At 42.0% G+C, this 12,357-nt stretch overlaps 1 protein-coding gene across 5 annotated transcripts in view; it reads right to left on the bottom strand.

Moving 5' to 3' along the window:
- The window catches only part of ank1a (ankyrin 1, erythrocytic a), an 88,817-nt gene that overhangs the window by 23,311 nt on the left and 53,149 nt on the right, over window positions 1-12,357 (bottom strand). For all 5 annotated transcript variants that reach the window (XM_069139198.1, XM_069139197.1, XM_069139202.1 and 2 more), the window contains 17 exons: window positions 7,572-7,673; window positions 4,931-5,029; window positions 4,116-4,214; window positions 3,750-3,848; window positions 3,384-3,569; window positions 3,130-3,228; window positions 2,935-3,033; window positions 2,738-2,836; window positions 2,308-2,505; window positions 2,105-2,203; window positions 1,885-1,983; window positions 1,680-1,778; window positions 1,184-1,381; window positions 991-1,089; window positions 785-883; window positions 483-680; window positions 262-360 (listed from right to left, as the gene is read on the bottom strand). In XM_069139198.1, coding sequence (XP_068995299.1) covers window positions 262-360; window positions 483-680; window positions 785-883; window positions 991-1,089; window positions 1,184-1,381; window positions 1,680-1,778; window positions 1,885-1,983; window positions 2,105-2,203; window positions 2,308-2,505; window positions 2,738-2,836; window positions 2,935-3,033; window positions 3,130-3,228; window positions 3,384-3,569; window positions 3,750-3,848; window positions 4,116-4,214; window positions 4,931-5,029; window positions 7,572-7,673 — 2,070 coding nt within the window. The remainder of the gene's footprint in view (window positions 1-261; window positions 361-482; window positions 681-784; window positions 884-990; window positions 1,090-1,183; window positions 1,382-1,679; window positions 1,779-1,884; window positions 1,984-2,104; window positions 2,204-2,307; window positions 2,506-2,737; window positions 2,837-2,934; window positions 3,034-3,129; window positions 3,229-3,383; window positions 3,570-3,749; window positions 3,849-4,115; window positions 4,215-4,930; window positions 5,030-7,571; window positions 7,674-12,357) is intronic.

Below are 12,357 nucleotides of genomic sequence, written 5' to 3'. Positions count from 1 at the left end.
TAAAATTCACACAAGGTTAAGTTCGAAAGAGACTACTGATTAAAAAAATTTGTTGTTTGTAACAACTGTCTGCAGTGACATCATTAGGCTATTTATGATACAGACACTATGTGATTCGTCTCAAAGTGAACGGCACATGTACTTTTTAAATTGACGAGCCTTTGAAAACCTTGCAACAGTTTAAGGAGAAGCTGTCTGAACTTAAATCTTCACATTGCTGTTTTTTCTGACGGTGGGATCATGAAGTAAAAAGGCTCTTACCCGTGTGGCGGCATACACTGAAGCCCCTTGCTTCACCAAGATATCAGCAATGCCAACATGTCCCTCCTGTGCCACCAGGTGGAGCGGGGTTAATCCACTCTGGTTGTAAGAAACAGAAGACAAAAGTCAAATACACCAGACAAAACAAATCAAGTTCAAGGCACTGATTATTTTTTTGTTTTAGACCACATTTCTTTCATTCTTTAATCGTCTGTTCTTGCCTTATTGCCAAGGTTGACATTAGCCTGTTTGGAGATGAGCAGGGAGACCATGTCGGGCCTTCCTTCCTGCGAGGCCAGGTGGAGAGGGGTGACTCCTTGCAGTGACTCAGCATTGGCCGAAGCTCCGTACTGCAGAAGGCTGTTAGCCACCTCCACCTGGTTCTGCTTGGATGCTATGTGGAGGGCAGTGTAGCCGTTCTGGAGAACAGAGATGATTTGTGATTAGAACAAATATGAGCATGTCCGCGACACAAAGCCATTTGGTTCAAATTATGTCTGGAGTTTTTTTTTTTTTACTTTACCCTGGCTGCACTATGTGGTGACCCTCCCTTGCTGACAAGTAAGTTAACTACATCCAGGTTGTTGTGATGTACAGCAACGTGCAGCGGAGTCAGACCATTCTGTAAAAACAGGATCAAAAGTTCTTCAGAATGTGCCCATCAAAGACTGCTTTATTCATCTTTTCACCATTTCTTTCATACGATTAAGCCCTTTGGGTCTTTCTCACCTTCCCAGCTGCATTAGGGTTGGCTCCTCTCTCCAGCAACAGCTCTGCTACATCCACCTTCCCATACTTGGAGGCCACATGGAGTGGAGTGAAGCCTTTCTGTATAGGCACAGACAGGGACATGGAAAAAATATTAGGTGGATGCTAGCAACTGTTGGGGCTGAAAGCAGAAGGGTTAGGCGGCAGGCTTTGCCTTGGTCATCTTGGTCTGCTGAGCCTCCATATCCAGCAGGATGCGTACAGTTTGAACATGGCCTTCCCGGGCAGCAATGTGTAAAGGTGAGTGTCCCGCTGTGGTAGTGGAGTTGGGGTTGGCCTTATGCTCCAGCAGCAGCTTCACTACATCCTTGTGGCCCATTCGAGCAGCACAATGCAGAGGTGTCTGGTCATCCTGGCCAGAAGGGGGAGAGTAATTAAGAAACATACTTTATGTAACAGCTGAGCTGATCAGAACCTTATTACGTGTTTTAATATCTCAGCTATTATCTCAATTATCAGTCAAAATGAGGCTGTGGTGTGTAGGAGGGAAATTAGCTACAAAGCTCCGTCTTAATCTCTTCATCTGCCAGGAGTTTTTAAATCAACGTTTTGGGTATCACACAACAAACTGAGGCTTTCAGTACATTTACAAAATGAATCATTTGCATGAGTTCATATAGAGATTGTGCTTTCGTGTGTGAAATCTCTACCTTGGCCTTGGCGTCCACCAGTGCTGCATTCTGCAATAAAAACTCTGCCACCTCATAGTGTCCCGCCCGGGATGCCATATGGAGAGGAGTCTCCACTTTCTGTTCACACGCAAACAGAAAAAACACAGTCAGAATCATTAACAATTCTAGAAAAGGAAAGGTGTTGGTTATTTAACTTGGTCTCCAGTATAAGCTGGGTACTCACTACATTGGAGACGCTGGGAGAAGCTCCTTTCTGTAGCAGGATCTTCACAATGTTGAGATGACCCATAAATGATGCAACGTGCAAGGGGGTCAGGCCAGACTGTTCAAAAGGAGGGCAGAATAAGAAAAGGTTTTCCCTAAATATCTTTAGATACTTTTATTTTTAACCCTTTTTTTGGATCAGTGAATCTCATTTATTTCATTCCCACCAGATCCCTTACCTCAGTCACAGCTTCTAATGATGCTGAATGTTTGAGCAGGAGGTCCATGACACGCATGTGGTTCTTTTTACAAGCAATATGCAAAGGAGTGAAGCCATTCTATAAAAACAAAGGAACGATGATCCTTACTGCAAAGCTAAAAAGCAACTTTGTCTGGTCTGAATTGATTAATTAACTGATATTAGTGTATGTTTGTCACCAACCAGAGCCCGAGAGTTTGGTTTGGCTCCTTTGTCCAGCAAAACTTTGGCCATGCGGTGGTGGCCGCAATGTGCTGCCACATGCAGAGGGGTAAGGTGGTCCAGTGTGATGTCGTCAATCTCTGCGTTGTACTGCAGAAGTTGCTTGATGCAGTCCATGTGGTCCCCCTGTGCAGCCATGTGGATTGGAGACAGGCCATTCTGCAAATAAGAAAAATGACTGAAGTCTTTCATCCCTCGCAAAACAGGAAGTAAAACTGTTTTGTAGTGAAAACGATCAAAGGAAAAAGCATCAGCAAGTGGAATCAGGGGTTGTGTTTAGCTGATGCATTTAAAACTTTCCCTGATTTGTGCTCATAACCAAACCACATGGTGTTCAGTTCATTTTATAGAAGAGTGAGGATTTCTCTTTAGTTTTTTACAGGTGGTTTACCTTGGTCTTTGCCTGGATGGGGGCTCCGTGGTCCAGCAAAATCTCTATAATCCTGACATGACCATTTCTGGCTGCGCAGTGCAGAGGAGTCAACTCATCCTGGACAAAGACGATTGGTAGTGATTTAGTTAATGATGCATGAAAGACAGTCAGTAATGAAAGAGCTTTGGAAACAGGAGGATAGATGTCTGTTGCACCTTTGTCTTGGCATCGATCTGTGCCCCTCTGTCCAGCAGGAGTCGGACCATGATCACATTCCCCCGTCTGGAAGCAATGTGCAGAGGAGTGATGCCGTTCTGCAGAGAGACACAGATGATGAGTTTAGACAAACAGACAGAGAATAAAAGCAAGGACAAGTGATTGACATTTTATTGTTATTAGTTATTCCCTACTTTTGGGGTGAAGTTGACATTGGCTCCTCGGTTCAGCAGTAGTTGAGCTACGTTCAAGTTTTCATAGTGTGCAGCAATGTGGAGAGGTGTGAATCCAGTCTACAGGGACACATGAGCGTGAATACAAGCCACTCTCATTACCTTTACATTTTAGAAACACAAAGACAAACCATACAAAGACACCAAACACAGGTGTCCATTCCTGTACTTTGGCACAACCACACCGGCACCTATTCAGACACACATCCACACACCTTGCTGAGTACATCAGGATTGGGGTCGTTCTGCAAAAGCACAGCGGCTGTGCGTGTGTCATCGTTGCGTGCAGCAATGTGCAGCGCAGGGAGGCGGACCTTTCCCTTGGTGCCGTAGTTGATGAGCAGAGCTACAACATTTTCATGCCCCTGCTGAAGAGCCACGGCGAGAGGCGTGAATCCATCCTGCAGCACAACGGAGAGAGTTAGAAGACAGGTTGACTCAGAGAGAAAGTGAGAGAGATTTAAGGAGAGAGGCTTATGAGAACAAAACAGAATGGAAACACTGCAAGTGTGGATCAGCAAGGATGGGATTGAGGATTTTGGGCGATTACTCTTTAAAAACTTCTCTCGTTTCTTTGGTACCTCAGTTGGAATGCTCTGATTGGCTCCATTCTCCAGAAGAAACTTCACAACCTCTAGATGGTTTTCTTGTGCAGCCATGTAGAGTGGAGTGAAACCCTTCTGTCTCAAGAAGACACACGGCAGACACACACAGCAGCGGCAGAGGAGACACAAGCACAGCAACAGGAAGACAGTCACAGATGCACAAACAGGGATGTACACAGAGAGGAAACACCAACACACAGAAATATTGGAGCAAAGACACGTGTTAACAGATGGAATTGCAATAGTTACTACAATGGTTTCACACTAAAGTTCACATCGTAACATCGTAGTGGCCTCAGAGCGTCCTATGATCAGCGCTGAGAGAGCACCTCGGAGTCTCACCTGGGACTGAGCGTTGACATTGGCCCCGTAGTTAACCAGCTCTGCGACCACCTGCTCCTGCCCTGCTAGGGCTGCAATGTGCAGAGCCGTGTTCCCTTTCTGTTTAAACACGGATACACCAGAGCAAGAGCACACAGTCATAATAAGCACACAATCACTTTTATAGGTGAAAGCCCATGTGCATATTCAAAGTGCATATAGTTATTGGACAAACAAGTAACATCAATTCACATGTGAATCATAGGGGCTGGGTATCATTTAGTTTTTATAATATTGGTAGCAACACAAACATTTACATTTAATCAAAAAAAGTTTAAAAAAAGTTTAAAAAAAAATACATAGTTGAGTACAAATTACATTCCTGCTTTTAGTGTCTCTCAGGTTTTGATACTCCGACACATTTGTTGGTGAAAGATTATGATTCATACCCAGTCCGATAATAACCTGAAATTCTCACAAAGAAATAAAATTCAATAGGTGGTTGAATGAGGAATAGTTTAACATATTTGTCATATACAAATGAGTTGTCATGACTTAGATGAGATAATTTATGTGACTATGCTACACATGAAGCTACAGTATAACCAGTAGCCAGTTTTCTTTGCTTAGCATGAAGATTAGAAATAGGGAAAAGCAGCTGACCTGGCTTGGATAACAAAATCCGCTCACTTATTGAGATATTATTATAATTAACATATTCATATATATTTTGTTTGTTTAATTCATACAAAAATCTGAGTAAATATTCCTTTACATGTAAATTCAAAGTTTTCGATGTTGCAGGACTCGTAGGACTCTTTTGCAGGTTATTTTACCTTTGTGGTGGTCTCCAGTACGATTCCATTGTGGAGTAGCTCCAGCACCATTTTGACGTGGCCTTCTTTCGAGGCCAGATGCAGCCCATTGAGCCCATTCTGGGTGAGAGAGAAGAGCAGACCTCATACTGAAGGGTCCTACACACACTATGAACTGTGTTTCCAAATTTAAGATAATTTAATGACACATACAGTGAATACACACAAACACTGAAGGCCATGCCGACTGAAACAACTGGTTTGTTATCACAGTGTCACAAACCATAGCAGGCAAATACTTACACTCGACACCATGCATGCGGTACCTCTCAGAATCAGAGTGGTCATTAGCAAAAACAATGTCTACAGGGATGAAAATCAGGATGAGAAATTTGTCATTCGATTAATGATGATGAGAGGAGGAGGAGGAGGAAGAGGAGGACGGGAGGGGGATGGCAGGCCCCTGGTCTCGTGGCTGGGAAGAATACGAGCCGTGTGGGATAGGTCTGACCTCACACAGCCTTCCTTCAGCCGCACAGGACATGTGAGGTTGGACCTTTCCCACACCACTGATATTATTCCTCTGAGTGGGGAGACCACAGCACACCATCACTCTACTGCAGACAGAGGAGAGATGAAGGACGGGAGGGAGGGAGGTGATGGAGGAGGAAAAAGTAAGAAAAAAAATAAAACAAACGGAGGCGAGTTAGAAAACAGTGGACAAACAGGAAGAGAGAGGGTCGGTGGAGCAGTTGTTAGATTGAGAGGGATAGTAGAAGAAAGACAACACAGTAAGGAGAGGGCAGGAGTGAGGCAGCGTGCTGGTGAGCGAGCCATGGCAGAGGTATCCACTCAGACAAGGAAACAGAGACACGGCTGCCACAGTCAAGCCTCCACCTGGCCAAACTCCCACCACACCAACACAACATACGGTCAGTCACACAACCTGACCCACAATACTCTCACCAACAAGGCTTTAGTGACAATCTACAACAGTCTCAAAAGTCACATCACCATTGATAATTGTACACATTTTTAGATAAGTAAATGGTGCCATTATTTAATGATGCTATAAAGATTCATCAGAGAACTGTGGAAGTTAGAAATGTAAGCATAATAATAATGATGATCATAAAAGGCCGTGGCCTACATTTAGTCTTTTATTTGTCATTGTTTTGAACTTTTGAACATTGAAGCCATTATGTGTAGAATTTTAAAATTTGCCACCATTCAACAGTGATATAAATGCACTGTAATTATTGAAAAAAAAAAAAAAAAAATAGACTGCACCCACTTTTTATAGAAACAAAAAGTTAGAATTGAATGGAATGGAACAGAAATTCCACATATAATGGCCTTAACTGCAAAGTGATGCAAAGTACGTGCTAAACTGTCATAGATTACCATCATTTATTACAAACATAAATAACCCCAAACAGTAAAAATAAAACAATTTCATGATGAATATCAACAACACAGTGTAATGAAATTGTGTCATTTGGGGAAATTCATCAAAAACACTGGTTTCAGACTGTTTTTTTGCATGTAATTATATTTCTAATCCATGGGGTGCCTTCCTTCATCATTGAGAAGGAGTTCACTAGTAATGGCCTCTGTACAGTGTCACTTTACACAAATAAATCTGTTATTATGCGGGGTCTGTTATGGAGCCTGTGAATAGGTCTCACAGAAATCCTGTCAGAAGCATTACCAGCAATAATTACAAAATTTTGAGACCAGTATAAGTGAATGGAAAGGAAACCATGACTAAGTTAGATTAATGAGCCAGAGGAATCTCTCACGCACACATACAGTTTTTGGCCAAGTTTCAGTAGCCTGAGGGCGGCAGTCCTAGCCCACTAACACTGCCTCTTCCCGGACACCATAGGAACAACTGTCAGAGTTAAGGAGGCAGGATGGAAGAGATGAGGCGAAGGAAAGCCCCAGCCCCATTTATTACTTCCTCTGGAGACCCTGTAAAGTCTACCTGTCACTTTCAGCCAGTGATTAACAGTTTAACTGAGCATGCACGTATGGTACAGTGCATGACTGAGGTCACATAACAGGACAGTGGTCAGCTCAGATACATCATGCACACTGGACACTCAAAACACAGACAGACACAGAAATACAACAACATGGACAATATTAGGGCAGAACATAATGCATAATGAAACCATGAGTTGTTAAATAACTTATACTTTTCTCTCTAACTGTAGGTTGAATTTATAAGTACTGCAGTTAATTTATCTGTGTAGATCTGATCAGGACCAAACAATGAAAAATGACGATTCACTTCAATGTTTGTAAATGCTGTTAGCTAAACTGTACTGTCTTTTCCATTTACACATTGTTGTTCTGTTTTTTGAATGACAAATGAACTGTCCACCCACCTTCTGCTATTTAATTTAATCAGTTAGAAAGCAGATAGGCAGACCGAAGACTAAAATCCTGGTAGGATTTAACTGTGGGCACATGAACACTCATAAAGACTCAAATATTTGTGTTTGTATTCTTGCAATGCTCTATAATACAGTACATTTGCAGCAAAATTACCTAACGTGAAGAGAAAGCCAGGAATAGCATGTACAATATAAATAAAAATCAGTGTTAGATGAGCTTGCCAGTCCGGCAATTCAATCTGGGGAATGTGCTCTCTCACCTGATTGGCTGTATTGACATCAATGCCATTTTTTATATGGTCCAAGGCCTTGTCCAGGTTGCCAGAACGGGCCGCCCGGAGAAAACTGTTGCCAGCATCTGCCTGCAAGTGAAACACAGAGGGGGGAAAAAAGAGGGGGTAAGGGGTATAAGAGAGTGAGAGACACACAAAGTAGAGGAATAGAGAGGGAAAATGGAGAGGGAGACAGTTTGGTTATTAACTGAGAAAGCATAGCAAGATGGCAGTTGTCCATCAGTTTTCCTCTCATTTCACTCCTCCCATTGGATATTGAATAGTGCGGTTTGAAAATTGTGTGTTAGAAGGTGTTGTGGACACCTAAGTGAAGTAATAGTAGGACACAGGCTATGCTAAGTGTACACTGGTGTCTAAGCTCCAGAAAATTTTGAATAAATTGATCTGCTACTCCGGTGATAAGGCAAGTTTGATAATACCAAAAGTCTGTGGTGTATATATTGTACCCAGCACATTGTTCCCTTCATTTATGTGTTTGTAAATGAAAAAGAGAGAAAGAGACTGAGGTAAATGAAGGAAGGAAAGAAAGAGGGAGAGGGAGAGAGAGAGAGAGAGAGAGAGAGAGAGTGATAGGCTTTTGGGAGTCCTGGCTCACAAGCCAGCACATGGCACGTCTAGTGTTTTTGTCTGTGTTTTGTTTGTGTCTGAGGGCTTCATGCCTCTCCCAGGCAGGCAGGGGTGCTGCCGAAACAGGATCACTCATGCGGCACAGGGGGAGAGCGAGGGAGAGGAGAGGAGAGGAGGAAAAGCTACAAGAGCGACCGAGGGAGAACCACAGGGAGAAACTCGACTGCGGCAAACCCTGCACCTTTTCATCTCATTTACATAATCTCCTCGTTCGCCGTGCCCATCCCCTCCCCTACATCATCTCATTTCTGTCTAACCAGCCATCTCATCATGCTGGTCAGCAAAACCTACTGCCACTTGTATGTTTTCACACAAATGCAGATAATAAATTAATTTACTGTACAAACCCCTCATTTCCTGCTCCAAAAGAAAAACACCAAGTGCTGCTTTGTGGAACAGACACAACAGAAGCTGCTTTGCTCCACTTTATAACATAGTGCGTTAAGCTGTGTTGACTATTGTTGGTTGTAACAGGGTAGTTGGTCCTCTTTTGACACAGAGTGAGCGGGCCTGGGTAAAAAAGAGAAAGGATCCACATGCCTGAAGTAGAGGCATAGCAACAAATGACACAACACACCCTCAGCAGGACACCAATGGCACAGCGCTGTGCAAAGACAGAGGTCACTTAAAAAAAAAAAAAAAAAAGGAACAGCAATGGCAGGGAAACAGAAAACTTTTAAAAGGAAAAGTTGCTTCCAGCTGTCTGTGGGAGCAAAACAACATCTGACTGTCTGAGTTCCTCAGAGTTTCCACTTCCTCATGAAGTATGGGGCCTCCTCTGACTGAATTAAAAGATCCTAGGATTTTGAGTACACTCACTCATGCGGAGCCATTTTCTTCAAGACATTGTTGTTGTTTTTTTCTTTGGATAATAAACAATTGAGAGAAACACTACAAGGCCTCTGAGTCCCACTCGCACACATGTTGACAGGCAAAATACTGATTAGACACTCCCACACACAAAAAGGCCTTAACAACAGCAACAACAACAAGAAACAAACACTGGACTTCATAGAAAAAAAAGGTGTATTAATACACTACGATATTAAGATATTACTTTAACGTGGTTAAAGTAAACTCTTAAAACTAAACAAACAGAAAAACCATTAAAAACAAAAATAATAATTTATGAACTCTTTACTGTATGTATTTCTTGATTGATCTGCTGAGTGTCTACTGGATGGGTTTCAGTACTCACAGTTGTCAAGCCATCTTGGTAAACCATGTCCTCCCCCTTCCCACTGAGTTACTCCCAGACGCTCTCATCCACTTTCACTTTGAAGAAGGTGATAACCCACAAACCTCCTCCCTCTAGACAGCTGCAGAGCAACAAGCTGACCCCAGTACACACACACACACACACACACACACACACGAGAGTCACGAGAGTTCGGATCACCATACTGGGACACACCATTGCAAAAATTTACTGTTTTGTCACAAAAATCTTTTTGAGTAGCTACAATTTTTATCCAGAACTAGACAGAGACCATATTCCATTTTAATGTCACTTATATAAGTGAGGCTTTTCCCAAAAAGAGTTTATAAATCTAATTTGGAAACAGGTTGAATACTTAATAATTCGCTCATGTTTCATCCTGTTAAACTTACATGTGTTATATTTGTAATCACTAAATGTGAGAAGCTGTACATAGTGTAGCAGAGATCAGAGTGTGATTGTTACATGAGAGGTTTGCAGACTGCCATGGCAACACATGAAAAATCCTTTCATCAAAGTAGGAGTAAATCGATAGATGGATAGTTACTATGTTAGTTTAATTTTTGTTTGGCTGCAGCAGCATTTATAGATACAGGTAAAGCAATAAAAATAACACTGTAAAAAAATATTAAATATAAAAATGCACAATATATACAATATAAGAGAATAATATTAAATTAACTAACTAAACAATAGTGCAAAGATTTAACAAAACAGCTGATGCAAACACTCAACCTTACACAATGTATATGGTTTCACTGCAAACGGTAGCATGGTTTCTTACCATGGTTAACAGTGACCTCCCCCGCCCCGGACTTAGACTGCTGGCCCTCCTCTGGAACAGCCTGCTAAAGTTTACGAGACAACCGAGACTCTGACAACAACCCTCAGAAAGACTCAAGAAAGTGTAGGCACCTTTTTTATTTCTTCTCAGCCCTGTATTTTCATGTTTGTGTCATGTTTGTGTGATTATCTGCTTGCGTCAAGAAGCGAGTGTGCTGTGGAGAGATAAGGATGCAGAGGAACCACACCCGTTCCCTCACTCAGACACAAACAGGTACAGTGCACATACATACAGCACACAGACAGAACACTCCAAAATTGTAGTGTGGTTATTCCTCTGCTACATTTTGCCGCACTCTCTGATTATTCCCAAAGAAAGTGGACAAGCTCGAGGCTCCTGAGCCGAAATGAACAATCACGTGAATCATGCCGTTTGGAGCAAAAGAAACAGGCAATAACCTGCTCAGAAGCCTCGCTGTTTTACATTAGCAATATCAACACACACTCATGCAATGTGCATTCAACTTTCCTCAGGCTGAGACAGTCCAAGGCTCCTTATAATGAAGCTCTAAATTACCAAGTAAGATTATTCCCCCATCTCATCACAGAAAATCCCTTCCTCTGAACTCCCCTCTCCTTGTCGTTATCTCAGTTTCTCTTTCCTGTTGCTTTCTTTCGCTTCTCTATCCCCTGCTTCTTGCATCTCTCCCCCTTCGCGTGCCTCCTCTGCTGGTGCTGCAGCAGACAGGATGACATCACCCCTTCTCTGAAGGACTGCAGTGTTAAAAAACTCAATATGTACTATATGTGTGGACGTATGCATGAGGGAGCATCAACGCTCCTGCCATGACTGGACCTGGACCATCGTCATTTTCACAGCGATGATGTGATGTCACAATGGACTGTGTTTAATTTTGGGACGATTCTGAATGAAATTACATTCAATGTGTGAAAGGGAGACATGACACAATGTGAGGCATGAATGTCAAGGCTGACACACTGGAGAATACAAATATACAGTGTGTTTGTGACTCTAAGGATCAGGATTTGATAAAATGGCTGTTATAACTTCTGTATTCTGCCAAATCTCCAAATGAAATAAATCTTTCTGTAAACTGTTCACTTTCTATCTCTCTGTAGCAGCTGCTGTATGCACATTTATACACACAATGCTGGACTGTAATCACAGTAACTTCCTTCACATCTGCTTTTGTTTCATATAATAGCAATATGGAAAAACACCCTGTCTTAATCAGATGATTACTCAAGTCATTACACCTCAGCAGCCGAGCATTTAACTGTTTATCGTCAGGTTAGTTGCACGTCAACACATTTTCTTGAGATTTTAGCAAAAGATGCTGTCTATACTGACTCCACAGACAATGTCCCACATTGTAAAGCTCATCTAATTGCTGCTTTACATATGTCAGGCAATATTTACTTGAGACTATTACTACAGCCATATGGAGCAAGCGAAAATAGGCTTATTACCCATTTACAGACACAGTTTAAGTCGGCGTCTCCCAGTATCTATCTGTGAAGTGTCATCACAGGTTAATGCCGAAATGTGGGTGTGTTATAAACATCTTAAAACTCCAGTAAAAAACAAGGTCGAATTTAATTTTACAGAGATATATGGTCTTTTTTTTCTTTCTGGTGCCTTTAATGGTTGGAAGTACCAGGTTCTTCCTAACAATTAGAGAACAGAACAGGCCTGATGACTGGGCCCAAATAAAAAAAATCAATCAATCAATCTAAGAATATTTTGCCACTGCAATCAAGAGTAAAATACAGGAGCTCTTCCACTGAATGTCAATCGAAGAATATCTGTCAAAGATCAGCGTGATCTCTCTGGGATATGAAACTATTATCTGCCTCCACAAATCTTAGCATTTCTATTAACATTTTAATTCACAAAAAAAGAGAAACAGACAACCCCCCACCCTGTCTCTCTTTCTCTCTCTCTCTTACTCACACACACACCCAACATGAATTTGCAGACACAGCACCAGGTGCAAATCCTAAATATTTTAAGTGCCGCAACAGCTATTTGTACACCAAGCAGAAAGGTGAAAATAAGGTGCCTGTGTATGTTCAGCATGTCATAAGTACTGCTTTACTTGC

The sequence above is a fragment of the Embiotoca jacksoni genome, unplaced genomic scaffold (genome assembly GCF_022577435.1).
Source record: "Embiotoca jacksoni isolate LCO1_2020_lvr unplaced genomic scaffold, fEmbJac1.0.p SCAF_8, whole genome shotgun sequence".
Classification (NCBI taxonomy): domain Eukaryota; kingdom Metazoa; phylum Chordata; class Actinopteri; family Embiotocidae; genus Embiotoca; species Embiotoca jacksoni.
The sequence above is the reverse complement of the archived record's forward strand: the minus strand, read 5'-3'. Positions and strand labels throughout refer to the sequence as shown.